The 15,297-nt window shown below is 39.5% G+C and overlaps 1 protein-coding gene across 1 annotated transcript in view; it reads right to left on the bottom strand.

Annotated features, from left to right (window-relative positions):
* Jhbp2 (Juvenile hormone binding protein 2) overlaps positions 1–13,703 on the bottom strand; it is a 45,372-nt gene extending 31,669 nt beyond the window's left edge. Inside the window, exon 1 of the mRNA XM_067771307.1 lies at positions 12,943–13,703. Coding sequence (XP_067627408.1) covers positions 12,943–13,018 — 76 coding nt within the window. The 5' untranslated portion in view covers positions 13,019–13,703. The remainder of the gene's footprint in view (positions 1–12,942) is intronic.
* Positions 13,704–15,297: the final 1,594 nt, after the last annotated feature.

Here is a 15,297-nt window from a genome sequence, read left to right as displayed (position 1 = left end):
AATCTTTTATAAAAAAGTAGGCGTGGTTCTTAACCCGATTTCGTTAATTTTTCTTCGAAGCATTCTTTATAATGAAGGCAACACTCGCTGATCCGACGATAGACGTCCCAATCCATTTGGGAGAAATCAAAAGGAGACAGGAGTTGCATATCCGTGGACAAAAGCGCGGGCTGCAAAATTTCTAAGATCATGTACTAAGCCTACTATATTACCCCTACAAATCTCCGTAGAAAGAAGACTTAAGGCTCACAATGGGCATACTGACTGGACACTGCCTTCTGGTGTCACATGCTTATAAGTGCAGGATGTGTGAGCTGCATGAAGAAACGGTTGAGCACTTTCTGTGTTCGTGTCCTACGCTCACCAGGTCAAGGCGCCAGCTATTAGGGGTGGCATAGTTTCCAGATCTCGAGACTGCAATTAAGCTGGGCCCTACAAAACTTCTAGTATTTGCCAAGAGGACGGAGGTATTCTATAACATATGTCTAGGCACCTAATTGGGGTTCTTCAGTTTGGTCGTCAAATAAATTCTGGTAACACTATGGACATATTCCGTCTATGTGAGGTTTTTATTCACCGACCATTTCAAACTAACCTATACCAAAGGGTCTGTCTAATTTTGTTATGATAGGCTTAGCGGTTCTTGATTTATGATTAATAATATTTGTAAAATTGAATTTATCAATGTTAGTTCAATATAAGTCCAACCATCAACATTCTAAGTGTATTATTCACTTAATAATCAGGTTTTTTGTGTTAACCAAAATGTTATATATGTAAAAAGTGGGCGTGGTTATCGTCCGATTTCGCTCATTTTTAATACCAATCTATTCTGGGTCCAGAAAAACCAGTATACCGGTATATCAACATTTTCTCAAGTTATCGTGTTAACGGACGGACAGACGGACGGACATGGCTTAATAAAACTTTTTTTCAATACTGATGATAACTATATGGAAGTCTATATCTATCTCGATTCCTTTATACCTGTACAACCAACCGTTATCCAATCAAAGTTAATGCCGCTGCTGTTCAATACTATATTAATACTATTTATATGTATTTGATAAGGCTCATATTACTTTCTAAAATTTTTCTTTTTATACTCAGCTGAGCAGAGCTCACAGAGTATATTAACTTTGTTCGCATAACGGTAATCCGTAACGGCATAAACTAATCGAGATAGATATAGACCTCTATATATCAAAATGATCTGGGCGAAAAAAGAAATTCATTTAGCCATGTCCGTCCGTCCGTCCGCCCGTAAACACGATAACTTGATTAAATTTGAGGTATCTTGATAAAATTTGGCATGTAGGTTCCTGGGCACCCATATCAGATCGCTATTTAAAATGAACGAAATCGGACCATAACCACGCCCACTTTTTCGATATCGAAAATTTCGAAAAACAAAAAAAGTGCGGTAATTCATTACCAAAGACGGCTAAAGCGATGAAACTTGTTAGGTGGGTTGACCTTATGACAGAGAATAGAAAATTAGTAAAATTTTGGACAATAGGCGTGGCACCGCCCACTTTTAAAAGAAGGTAATTTCAAAGTTTTGCAAGCTGTAATTTGGCAGACGTTGAAGATATTTGAATATCTTTACAGTATATAAGTAAAACTCCAGTAATGAATGGTGCAACAAAATACAAAACTAAAAGAAAATTTCAAAATGGGCGTGGCTCCGCCCTTTTTCATTTAATTCATCTAGAATACTTTTAATGCCATAAATCGAACAAAAATTTACCAATCCTTTTGAAATTTGGTAGGGGCATAGATTTTATGACGTTAACAGTTTTCTGTGAAAATGGGCGAAATCGATTGAAGCCACGCCCAGTTTTTATACACAGTCGACCGTCTGTCCTTCCACTCGGCCGTTAACACGATAACTTGAGCAAAAATCGACATATCTTTACTAAACTTAGTTCACGTACTTATCTGAAGTCACCTTGTATTGGTATTAAAAATGGCCGAAATCCGACTATGACCACGCCCACTTTTTCGATATCGAAAATTACGGAAAATGAAAAAAATGTCATAATTCTATACCAAATACGAAAAAAGGGATGAAACATGGTAATTGGATTGGTTTATTGACGTAAAATATAACTTTAGAAAAAAACTTTGTAAAATGGGTGTGACACCTACCATATTAAGTAGAAGAAAATGACAAAAGTTCTGCAGGGCGAAATCAACCGCCCTTGGAATCTTGGCAGGTATTACATATATAAATAAATTAGCGGTACCCGACAGATGATGTTCTGGGTCACCCTGGTCCACATTTTGGTCGATATCTCGAAAACGCCTTCACATATACAACTAAGGGTCACTCTCTTTTAAAACCCTCATTAATGCCTTTAATTTGATACCCATATTGTACAAACACATTCTATAGTCACCCCTGGACCACCTTTATGGCGATATCTCGAAAAGGTGTCCACCGATAGAACTAAGGCCCACTCCCTTTTAAAATACTCATTAACACCTTTCATTTGATACCCATATCGTACGACCACATTCTAGAGTCACCCCTGGTCCACCTTTATGGCGATATCTCGAAAAGGCGTCCACCTATAGAACTAAGGCCCACTCCCTTTTAAAATACTCATTAATACCTTCCATTCGAAACCCATGTCATACAAACACATTCCAGGTTTACCCTAGGTTAATTTTGCTAAATGGTGATTTTCCCTTATTTTGTCTCCAAAGCTCTCAACTGAGTATGTAAAGTTCGGTTACACCCGAACTTAGCCTTCCTTACTTGTTATTATTGATTATAGAGGAAAATTACGAAATTCTTTTTTTCCACATTTTAAGAAAAAACTTCCATGAATTTTGCAACTGAAACTATGAAAACCAATCTAAGATCCACAACGTGAAAATTCGATAAAATTGACAAAGTACAAGTTATAGGTATCTCAAAATTCATATTGATTTTTGAAAATTTTTTCCGAAGAATTTATCAAATTTTCTTCCATATATGTAGATATAGGCTCTTATTCATGAACTTTTTTCCGCTTGCTCTTTTTTGCTTTGAAATCAACGACCAATAAATTTTAAGCAAACCAGGTTTTCAATTTTGTACCTATTTATTTGAGCTGCAGTGTTTGTGTAATCAAAGCATTTATCACTAAAAGTGCCACGGCAAGTTTGTAAATAGTCTTAAAGTCAATAATAATTAGTAAATAATTATGACAAACTAGTTTTAAAATTTAATTTTCTAGAAGTTATGCTTTATCAGCAAAGTTCTTATGTTTTTGGAGCAAGATATTAGCCCAACCCAAATTTTTTTGAATTTTTCCTTAAAGCATAATGCGTTGAGCTTTATAAAAAAAAAATATTGTTTAGGCTTTACATGAGGTTAATTTTGGCCAACAAATTCTAATAAATTTAAGGTAGCCTAATTCGTTTTATAAAACCTTAACCCGATGACTTTGAATTTCAAATATATATTTTTCCGTCTTTGTGGCTCAGCGTATGAGCTGCCTTCGCCGTTTCGCTGCATAGGAGGGCGGCGAAATGTTGAAAAACAAGAACTGATCACTGAATCACCGGCTGTATTTTCCTTATATATGAGAGTGACGCCTATTCTTTCCCTACCTCACATTAGAAAGCTGAGCCCGCCTTGTATGGTGTAGCAAACGAAGAAGGATAAAATCAATATAAATGCTGGAAAGTGAGCTAAGCGTAGATCCAGAGAGTTCGATGAGAAAACGGAATTAGGGGATGAGGTCGTGGGATAGCTTAGAAGGTTCAACGTGGTCATATAAAGCCGAGATGGTGGGGTTAGTAGCTCATTATTACTTTTTACCGGAGCGTACCGGATCTAGCTCCGGCAAAGGACCATCAACATCGAACGGCAGACGCGTGCGAAGCTGAATAAAGAAATGTAGTTGAGAGCTAAACGAGACAGAGAGTAAAGAGAGCCATCTCACAACACGGGGTAGCATTAAGAATTATCCAGAGCCCTTTAGTTGAACCAACTGACCGTGAGGGCGAGCTATTGATAGGAACTTTGCTACGAGCAATACTCGATTCCGCCACAGTATTGAGAATAAGGTTCTGCTAAAAACAAGAGGCAGCGATTGACTAAAAGCAACAAGCTTGCTTTCCAGAGAAGGAAAACGGAGGAAAAGGTCCCAGTCCTAGGGCCGTTGGGAAAGTTAGCCGCGATAACAACACCTATACCTTTATATCGACGAGGCAAACCAAAGGAATAACTCGAAATAGCCAGCAACTATGTATGTACCACGTATGCCGTAAATCAGGATGTGTGGGGGAGGGCGAAAGCTGTGGTAATATGCTAAGAGAAGAAGAAATGGTTGATAAGCAGCAAGAGGCAACGACTACATTTCAGCCTACTCAGATATTCTAAAGGGAGCTAACTTTGCGGCTCTTGTTGCCACCGATATGAGGTACCGCAGCAGTCCTTGACTGTGGCGTTTGTACGTTGGAGCATTTCACAAGGGCAGACTTCTACCACCCTCACTGGGAAAGCGAAATTGTAGTCATATACAAAAATATTTGATGGCGGCTCGACTTAAGATCCGCAAATTTGCACGAATGCCAAGCATTTGGAAGATTTCTTGTCCTGTCAAGGCACCATTTGTTTAAACAAAGTAATTCATTGCATAATTTTTTTTCTTCAGCCGATTTTTTTCCATGTGTATCCTCTGTGGTGCGAACGAAAATCATACTCTACAAGTCACTTATCGTACCCGTCCTGCTATATGGGGCAGAAGCATGGACCATGACAACAGCAGATGAAGCGGCTTTGGGAGTGTTCGAGAGAAAAGTTCTTCGAAAGATTTATGGACCTCTACGCGTTGGCGATGGCGAGTACCGAAGAAGATTTAATGATGAGCTGTACGAGCTATACGCAGACATCAACATAGTCCAGCGAATTAAAACGCAGCGGCTGCGCTGGCTAGGCCATGTTATGCGAATGAAAGATGATGCTCCGGCCAAGAAAGTGTTTCTATCGGAACCCGCCTATGGAAGCAGAGGTAGAGGGCGGCCCCCACCCCGTTGGAAGGACCAGGTGGAAAACGATTTAAACTCCCTTGGTGTTACCAATTGGCGCCGGTTGGCGGAGCGAAGGAGCGACTGGCGCGCCTTGTTGGACGGCCATAACCGTTTAGACGGTTAAGCGCCAATTAAGTAAGTAAGTAAGTATCCTCTGTGGCTTAATTCTTGTTCGTACTGTCACTGTTCCTCTAATTTTTCTTCATCTCCATCCTTTTCATTCCCAGTCCTCTGCCTTCGCTTTCAGTCCACTCCTTAGCTGCTCTGATTTTCTTCTTCTTTCTTTCCTTCCATTGCCCCACCTTCTTCCTTTGTCTACGGCTTTAACGACCCCTTTACGTTGGTTTCCGCTTTGTTATCGTCCTTTCGCCTATAGGCGTTCTTTTCTGTCTCCCCTTCCTCACTCCTTCCATTTCCGCCTACCTCTTTAATTCCTTTCGATTCCTATTCCATCCTTCATTCTTTTATTTTTCAATACTCGTTCTCTTCTTTGTCAGTATCTGTCTCCCCCTTCCGTAGTACTGCTGCTTGTTTCCCAGGCCACAGGGGAGTGGAGGATAATGAGCAGGCGGACAACGTGGCGAAAGAGGCAGCGACTTCACGACCCACTGGTCCTGAGCCGGTTCTGTCTGTTGAGAGGGAAAAGAGAGAAGAGACAATCTAACTCACGGTTAGGACGTTACAGTACAAATCGCTATAGGGCAATCAAAAGCCTTTCGAAAAATAACATAAGGACTCTAACAGCTAATGCAGAAATTTGGCATACAATCAATGACACCTGCCGATTCTGTGATCGGTCAGCGGAAACGGCGGAGCATATCCTCTTAAAATGCGACGCAGTCTTAAGCCGTAGGATTAAGTTTTTGGGCTCGCAATGGTCAGATCATTATCATATTCAAACCCACAAGCCAAGGAAGCTAGTAGGCTTTATCAATGAAGTTGGCTTGCATGAGGTGCGGTGGCGGATATCTATCCCCTCTCCATTTCTATTTCCCCTTTCCCTCGCCTCTGCCACTCCCTCTTTTTCTCTTCCCAATATCCCTTTCCACCCTTGTTGCAATTTTCTTGTCCATGTTCCAATTTTTCTCCCCTTAATTATGTTTTGTATTTTTTTTCCCTTACTCTTTCTGTTTTCTACGTTATCTTCACTTTCTTCTCACTCTGCCTCGCAAGCTCGGGGCAGCTAGAGTTCCGGCCTTATGGCCACAGCAGTATAGCGCCAACTAACATCAAGCAAACGGAATATATGGCCCCATGCCTGAGCTTCGAAAGAGATATTGGGGCCACAATTGAGCCCGAAGGTTAGTACCGGGGTGCAGAAATGGCACAACATACTATACACGTGTATACGGGTGATCCCAAATTAATGGATCCTACAGGCTGCCAGATTACTGCAGCGTTTTTCAGGCGGAAATTATAGCAGTGAAGAAAGCAGCAGAAATTCTGGAGGAACCATGCTTAAGCTGCAGCCGCGTCTATATATAACAACTTAACATTTTTTATTCATTTTCGCTCAAAACGGTATATATGTTACAATAGCGACTTAAATTAAATTAACCAAAATTACAGAAAGAAAAGTATTTTTAAATGCTAGGGCTCAGCAAAATTTTGATGTCCTTTCCCAAAAACTCATTCAGATTTCTAGTGACACGTATACATGCAGGCAACGCATTAAAAGCTTTACAAGAAACGATCGTTGGCCAAAACCATCTACCCGCAGCATCAACCCGCTTGAAATGCGCCGAGTCGAAGCACTACACTCAGCTGAAGATGACCCTGAGGTATTGGATCGATTTTTCTCTTTTCCTCACGCCCTCAGGGTCATGGCATATGCCTTCAGGTTCATTAATAATCTCAAGGACCGAATTCGAGGCATTAAACCCGCTTACACTCCCTCTCTGTCTCATGAAGATCTCCGCAAAACGAAAAATAAACTTGTGACGTTAACGCAAACCCGATATTTTCCTCGCGAAAGAGCATGCTTGGAAAATGCAAAACCCATTGATAAAAGAAGCTCTCTACTAACCCTCAACCCATACCTCTATGAAAACGGGCTCCTCAGGGTTCATGGTAGATTAGTTCATTCGACGTTGACTTACAACGAAAAACATCCCGTTATTATCCCAGAAAAATCTAGATTCGCTGTCCTCTATATACATTACCTCCACGAACTTCTCCTCCACGCCGAAATACGTCTAATGCAGCAATGCCTCAGACAGGATCTCTATATTCCACGACTCAATCCATCAGTGCAAAACTTGTACCCTCCACAAGCAGCAAATGCGATCGCAAATCATGGCGGCTTTGCCCCCGGAACGATGCAAATACGCTCCGCCTTTTACCACTACCGGTGTCGACTTTGCGGGTCCTTTTCAAATAAAAGCCTCCTTGCTAAGGTCTTACACCTTACTGAAAGGCTACGTGGCCGTTTTTGTCTGTTTCGTGACAAAAGCTGTCCACCTTGAGCTGTGCTCGGACTTAACAACCAATGCCTTTCTCGCATATTTGCTCGCTTCGTCGGACGTCGTGGATATCCTGCCACAATGATGAGTGACAACGGCAAAACGTTTATTGGGCATCAATTGGAAATTCATTCCGCCCGGAGCTCCCCACATGGGCGGCTTGTGGGAGTCTGCAGTGAAGAGTTTCAAACTGCACTTCAATAGGATTGCAGGAGCCCACAAGTTCACCTTTGAAGAATTTACCACCCTCTTGGTAAGAATATAAGCCGTGTTGAACTCTCGTCCTATCTCACCTTTATCCCAAGATCCCACCGAGTTTACCGCGCTGACCCCCGGCCACTTCCTTAGAGGTGGCCCCCTCCTCGCTATCCCTGAAGTGGATCACGCGGATTTATCTCTTATAAACCGATTGGACAGGGTAAAAAGCTTACATCATCAATTCAGCAAAAGGTGGAAGGAATACTACCTAAAGGATCTCCAGAAAAGGCAGAAGTGGAAAAATCCACAACCCGAACCCAAGGTCGGTGAGTGTGTCTGCATTCAAGACGACTCACTTCCCCCGACTGAATGGCGCCTTGGACGTATTGAAAAATACATTCAGGTCCTGACGGCCATATACGTGTTGTTGACGTTCGTACGCAAATCGGCACCCTCACACGACCACTTGTTAAGCTCTGTTTTCTCCCCTAAAAAATCGTAAAGAAGTGTTTGAAGTAGGTCGTTCGAGAGGTCAGGATATACATAAGTCCATTTGAGTTTTGCCTCAAGTTATAACTATCCGAGACCAGGCTATGTAAATACCCACAGCGAATGAAAAATATCTCTAACGTTTTATAGTAGTACATATGCTTAACAGGAAGAAATTTCAGATCCCTAAACAACTCCATAGAGTGGTGAAAACGATCAACATTACATATTTTTCTTATGACGCATTTTTGAATAGTTAGAAGCTGCTGGATTTTATTACCTGAAGCGCCACCCCAACAGGTTATGCCATATTAGAGCTTGGAGTGGACTAAAGCGTAGTAAATAGTTTTAAGTGTTGCGTTTGAACAAACTTTTCTTAAATTGTAAAAATAACGAGCGGAAGATCGAAAAATATGCGTAGGCCAACTCAAGTTTTGGTCAACAATAACACCAAGATATTGGAAGTCGCTCACTTTTTCAATAGTGAAGCACTTATCGCAACAATTTACTTCAGCTTTAAACGATGCACAGAACAGAAAATTATTTAGTACAAAACGTTTGCAGTCAGTAGCATGGAATACAATGGCTTGGTCAGGTGAGGATTTTGGATGCAAATTGAAATACATCAACTTCGTTTTCTTGCTGACAGAGAGCTTGTGTGCTGCAAACCACACTCTTAGCAAATACACATCGTTATTGATTCCTGCTACCAAATCCAGATAGTTCGATGAACCATAGGCGATAGCAAGGTCGTCAAGGACAGCGAGAATATTGAATTTAGGTAAATCAAAAATATTATAGGACATAAGACAGATCCTTGACGTACACCTAAGCTAATTGTAACTGGATTACTTATACTACTTCCAACTTTTACTTTTTGAATTCTTCCTGACAAATAAGATTTAAACCAATTATATATAAACCCACGGAAGCCCGCACAATACAATTTGTCTAATAAAATTTGGTGATCAACCATGTCAAATGCTTTAGTGATATCAACGAACAGTCCAGCACAGTTCTTTTTATTGTCTAGTTCCCTATATATGTAAGAAAAAAAGTCCAGCAAGGCATCTTCTGTTGACCGCCACATCTGAACCCGAATTGCATTGAGCTGAAATAGTTATTATTGTCAAGAAATGATAGGATTCGACCTTTAACCAGTTTTTCAAATATTTTTGAAATTGAAGACAGTAATGAAATAGGCCTCTAGTTATTTTGTCACCCTTTTTTAATAAAGGAATGACAATAGCGAATTTTAAATCTGAAGGAAATGATCCACCTAAAATACTCATATTAAACTAATGCGTTAGGATATCAACTAAATTTAGTGCCACATATTTAAGAGTCTGACTCGAAATTCCATCACACCCACATGATCTAGACTTATTCAGAGAATTAATTGTTTTTAAAACTTCAATGCCAGTAAATGGCTCGAAAAAAAAAAACTATTTCCCGAATTCGAGAACTCAGGTATCAGAGCGGAGGATTCGAAAACAGCAGATTGTCCTATTGATAGAAAGTGATCATTGAAATGGTTTGCCACTGCTGGAGGATCATAAAAGCTCACGCTACCATCACATAAAACAATTGATGTGTTATTAGCTTTACAACTGCGATTCAGAAGACCGTTAATGATATTCCATTCCTTCTTTGGATTGCCATAGGAAGACCTAAACTCATTTCGATAGAAATTATCACGCTCCAGGTGTACTTCTTTTTTCAGTTCTCTACATAATTTCATATACCTGCTGCGAAGATTTGCGTTTGATGGGTGGTTTTTGCACTTTTTTCCACGCTTGTTTTTTAGATGAATTTTTTAACAACTTTTTGCTAATACATGGTTTTAACTTATAATCAGATCTGCGAGGGATAAAAGAAAAGCTAGCAGACCTAATGTGCCTGTTAAAAATGTTCAGAAAAATATTAAATGCCTTGGATACGTCTTTTTCAGAGTAACATTCATCCCATGACTCAAATCGCAATAGTTCGTTTAGAGCGTCGAATTTATTTGCGTTAAACAAGAACTAACCTTTTTATTATTGTTTTTTGCACAAGCCTTACTTAATAATACACCAGTCATAGTGTGATCTGTTATTCCGACATCAAGATTTAAGCTCCGCAAACTACTGAGAAAAATATTACTAACACAACAGAAAACGTGATCCAAGCAGCTTCCAGACATACTACGAGTTGGCTCATTTAAATACGATGTTATACCATGACTAGCCATTAGATTTAGGAAGCTATCTATGGTAGGATTAGCGTTAAGAATATCTAAGTTAAAGTCACCCAAGATGACAATATTGACTGAATTTTCACTACGGAGAAGATTTGAGAACTCTTCCAAAAATGTCTGAACAGGTATCGCATGTAGCCTGTAAACACATATAAAAGTGAAGACTGCACCGGAAATACTTATTGAAACCTTTAGGATGTCAGCACTTGTGAGATTGCATTCAAAATAATACATATCCCGAACAAAAACTCCAACACCTGCAGAATAACTGTCATTAGTGTTCGCGAAAAAATTATAACCAGGTATAGTGAAATCACGAATTTCGTGAGAGTATATCCAGATTTCAGTCAAAAATATTACGTCGGGATAGTTTTTAAACATCTCTAGATGGCATAGCAATAAATCAAAATTTTGCCGAAGACTGCGTATGTTTAGATGAATAGAAACAAGCGAATCCGTAGAATTATATATCAAATCAAGATCATTAATAGGGCTGATTATAGAGAAGTTGCTTTTAAATATAAACCTTTGGAAAAACCATTTGAAATATGCAAGTATTAAATAATAATTAGAAAAACTACGTTACTTTTGACAAATCGTCAAAAGTACTAAGAATAACAACGTCGCTATTATCAGTCTTTTTCATCATTATTCTACCATGACTTATACACAGGTACTTATAATTTTTTGCTTATTTTGTTTTCTTCGCTACTGTAAGCAGCGCTCTGTTGTAGCTAGTGAGACTATCGTTTATGTAAATATTGGTGTTTTTCTGTCCATCACCAAAAAGCTGAGAAGTTAATTTCCCCTTTTCTCTCCGTTTTTGGGCCTTAACTTTACTCTTCAACTCAGTAGAGGCAAAATGAATATGGAGCACGTTTGTTTGCTTGAATTTTTTGATGTAGCACTTGCTTATCTCTTCTGGAGAAACAGATAACTTCAAAGCAGCGCCCATATTGATAGTTAGGCTGGGATTAAGGCAAGAAGTGTCCTGGAATGCAAAGAAGCATTGGAAAAGCTTCGCTTAGGTCGGACCTTACATCTTTGCTGGATACCCGATCATAAGGGGATAGAAGGTAACGAGAAGGCCGATGAGTTGGCAAAGCGTGGGTGCAACACTCACTGAGTCGACGATAGACGTCCCAATCTGTTTGGAAGAAATCAAAAGGAGACAGGAGTTTCATATGATCCATCAAGTAGAAAAGGCGTGGACCAAATCGCGGGGCTGTAAAATTTCTAAGATCATGTGCAAAGCTTACGATATTAGACGCACAAAATGGCTCATATCCCTGAAGAGAGAAGACTTTAGGCTCATAATGGGCATACTGACTGCACATTGCCTCTGGCGTCACATGCTTATAGGTTAGGTCTCGTCGGTAACAGCAAGTGCATGAAGTGTAAGCTGCAGGAGGAAACGGTTGAGCACGTTCTGTGTTCTTGTCCTGCGCTATGGACACATTCAGTCTATGTGAGGTCTTTATTGATCGGCCAGTTCAACCTAACCTAACCTCGCAAGCTCATCCTTTCCCCCTATTCTTGGCAAACACTCCGTGGGAAAATTAAAAGGAGCACGACGCAAATTGAAAGCGAAGCTCGGCAAAAATCTCCTCGAAGGTAAGTCGCGCCAAATATTTTTTTTTATTTATTATCGGATTTACACGTATTTTTGAAAATGTGGTGGCACCTACCATACCATATTGCATACCACTTTTTCTTAAAGACAATTTTCCACAGTCATTCTCAAATATCAGCTTTGTTGTTGTAGCGATAAAGACGCTCACCGAAGGTTTTGGGTAGTGTTATCGATGTTGATGGTGCTTTGCCGGATATAGATCCGGTACGATCCGGTAACAAACACCGTTATAGCTCTATCACATAAGCAGTTCCCAAATTTTGTTGCAAGCAAATCATAAGAAGAAGAATTTGACATTTGCTTTGGCTAAGGGTGTTGGCACACTTTGCAAGTGAAATTATTTTTCCCACTGGTTGGTAACGTTTTCTAACATTTTTCGCAATTAAAAACACTATAACAATCGAATACGACACAAAATATGTTAGCAAGTATGTTTGTTGTATACAGATATTGTTAATAACAGTGCTTCGCGAAATTTTGTATGTGAATGGGCAAGGCGTAATAAACTTCAATTGCTAGATCTGAAGTGTCTTCATATTTACAAACGCAACATCTTGGTTGATTGTGGCGATAAGCTTATGTTAAGCGCTTATGTTAAACGCATCTATATGATAAATGTCATTGTGGCGCGGCCATTAAGGTAGCAGTCCGACCATCTCGGGAATGATTTGATATGATCACTGGTCACATTGAACCTTCTAGGCCATATCGCCCCCAACTTCCTAGTTCATATTAGTAACAGGACTCGTCTCGCGTAGGTGTGCTTGGTAGTTGGGTTGCAGAAGATCTAAACTGCGTTTATCAACCTCTTGATTCCCCATCAATCCTTTGATACCCTATTGGCCTCTCTTTTTATATATTTGTAGATTACAATAAAAAAGTAATTTAATACTCACGTTGCACATCGCCCTGAGCGTTGACGGAAATCCAACTAAATAGCGTTAGAACTGCGATTAAGATGAGTTTACACATTTTTGTTTTATACAGAAATTTCACTTTTCATAAAGTAAAAGTGTTGAGTTTCTCAAAAAAATTACCTATTAGCACTTCCTTAATAGTAATTGTCCAAATATTAGCGCTAATTTAAATATACAACGTCACTCCAGCTAAAGCCAAGGTTTCGATGACGCGACCAATATCTTATTAGGTGATCGTTGCCAGCGAAAGTATAATAAAACGGATTTTATGGTTGAGACCAAAAAATTGAAGTGGCAAATAATTTCACTTTGGATCAGCCAGCTGCACAAAACAAAAACAAATAACACTGGAATGTTAGTTAACCGAAAATTGGGTCAAGACTTTTAAAGCGAACTTTAACGAGTACAGAAGTACAAACGCGCTGACAGACACAGACAGAACTTTTTTCAATCAACGTTAAGTAAGAAGTTCACATTTGTTTTGTTGTTACTTTAATAAAATAAAAAATCGAATTTAGGTTATATGTAATTTTAACACTTTTTTATTTAGGTTTAACAACTTTTTTTATTTCTGTTTTCTTTTTTTTAATTAAATTTTATTTTATGCTACGCGTTTTATTATTTATTTCACTGAGTTCAGTACGAGCGAGAATTTCTTTCTTATATATTACGTACAACTTTCACGCGATTTTAGCCACAAATGAGCTCAAACTCTGTTGGCCAAGGTGTTTTAACCAAATTGTTGGCTGTCGTCACAAGTGCAGTAGCAAAAGCGTCCATTTCTTGTGGCTGTGGAACAAGTGCAGCAAAAGAAATGAAGAAAGTCAAAAGGGAATAGCAAGAAGCGAGCGAAAGGAAATACGACGTCATGAGATATACATACTAGACTGGGTCGATTTATTAACCGATATCGCGCCATCGATTTTCGATAGGATTTGGGCACAGGAAAAAAAGTTCCACTACGCATACCCAAGAAAATTATTTTCGAGCCTGCGAAATTAAATTTTTTGACTTTTTCGACTTTCATTTTTAAGGTTTTTTTCATGACCTACTAAAAAATTTTCATTTGATTGTAAAATTTTCATGTATACCCTGTTCGACCCAAAAATGTCCGCTAAAGACGTTGGCGATAACAGTTTTTTGAAAACAAAAAAAATAGTTTTTCAGCAGGTCATGAAAAAAAACCTTAAAAATCAAAGTCGAAAAAAGTAAAAAAAAAAAAAATGAAATTTCGCAAACTGGAAATGGAAACTGGAAGTGGAACTTTTTTATCCTGAGCCCAAATCCTATCGAAAAATCGATGGCGCGATATCGGTTAACTTTCGTCTATACAAATCGACCCACCCTAATACATACATACAAACATAACTAAATATATACTTTAATATGGATGTATGTAATTAAAGTCAACCTTTACCAACAATTTACACTTAAAGCCGGAAAATATTAAGTTCTGGTAAGAAAGAAAAATGTATATGATTGCCAGTGTCCGACCGAATAAGATGATTTGAGCTTAGCCGAGTCCGAAACCAAAAACGAATATTAGTCATAGTGACTGATATAAAGGCAACTTTGTAGTTTTTACACCAAATACCTTAAACACAGTCCAGAATTGGGTGACGATTGCGATAGGTTGCTTAGGTGGAATGGCAGCTGCCCATTTAAATTAAATTAAAGAAGGCACACATCGATATTTAAAAGCTATTCCAGAGAATCGAATATGTCCCAACTGAGACGCCTCGTATTCGTAAAGGCTGGACAGCTGAGCATAAAGCGTCTGGATGATTCCATCTTCTCGTCCTCTGTACAGCTAATATGACTGGGACCATTCAGCATATTAAAGCGTACCACATGGACTCGCAATGGGCCAGATATACCTCAACACACGGCAAGTGGTGGTGTCAGCCCAGCGTTTGCTAAGCTGACTTGAGGGGCACCGATTGAGACGCCTCGACTTCGTAAAGGCTGGATAGCTGAGGATAAAGTGACTGGATGATTACATCTCCTCATCCTCCGTACAGCTAACATTGCTGGGCTGTTTAGCATATTAAAGCGTACCGCGTGGACTCGCAATGGGCCAGAAAGACCTCAACACACGGGAAGTGGTGGTGTCAGTCCAGCGTTTGCTAAGTTGACTTGAGGGGGTATCTGTCCCGAAGCAGCGAGGAAGTGGCCAGCGGAATCTTAAAGTCTCCACAGATAATCACGTTAAATTCGTCCTTGCCAGAGATGTGGCTGAAAGTTGCTAGGGATATCTCTTCATGCCCTGACCGAGATAATTTTTAATTTTAAAAGTAGTTAGATGCCATCGCAAGTGAGATCACAGTCTTTGAA

The sequence above is a fragment of the Eurosta solidaginis genome, chromosome 1 (genome assembly GCF_040869045.1).
Source record: "Eurosta solidaginis isolate ZX-2024a chromosome 1, ASM4086904v1, whole genome shotgun sequence".
NCBI lineage: Eukaryota > Metazoa > Arthropoda > Insecta > Diptera > Tephritidae > Eurosta > Eurosta solidaginis.
The sequence above is the reverse complement of the archived record's forward strand: the minus strand, read 5'-3'. Positions and strand labels throughout refer to the sequence as shown.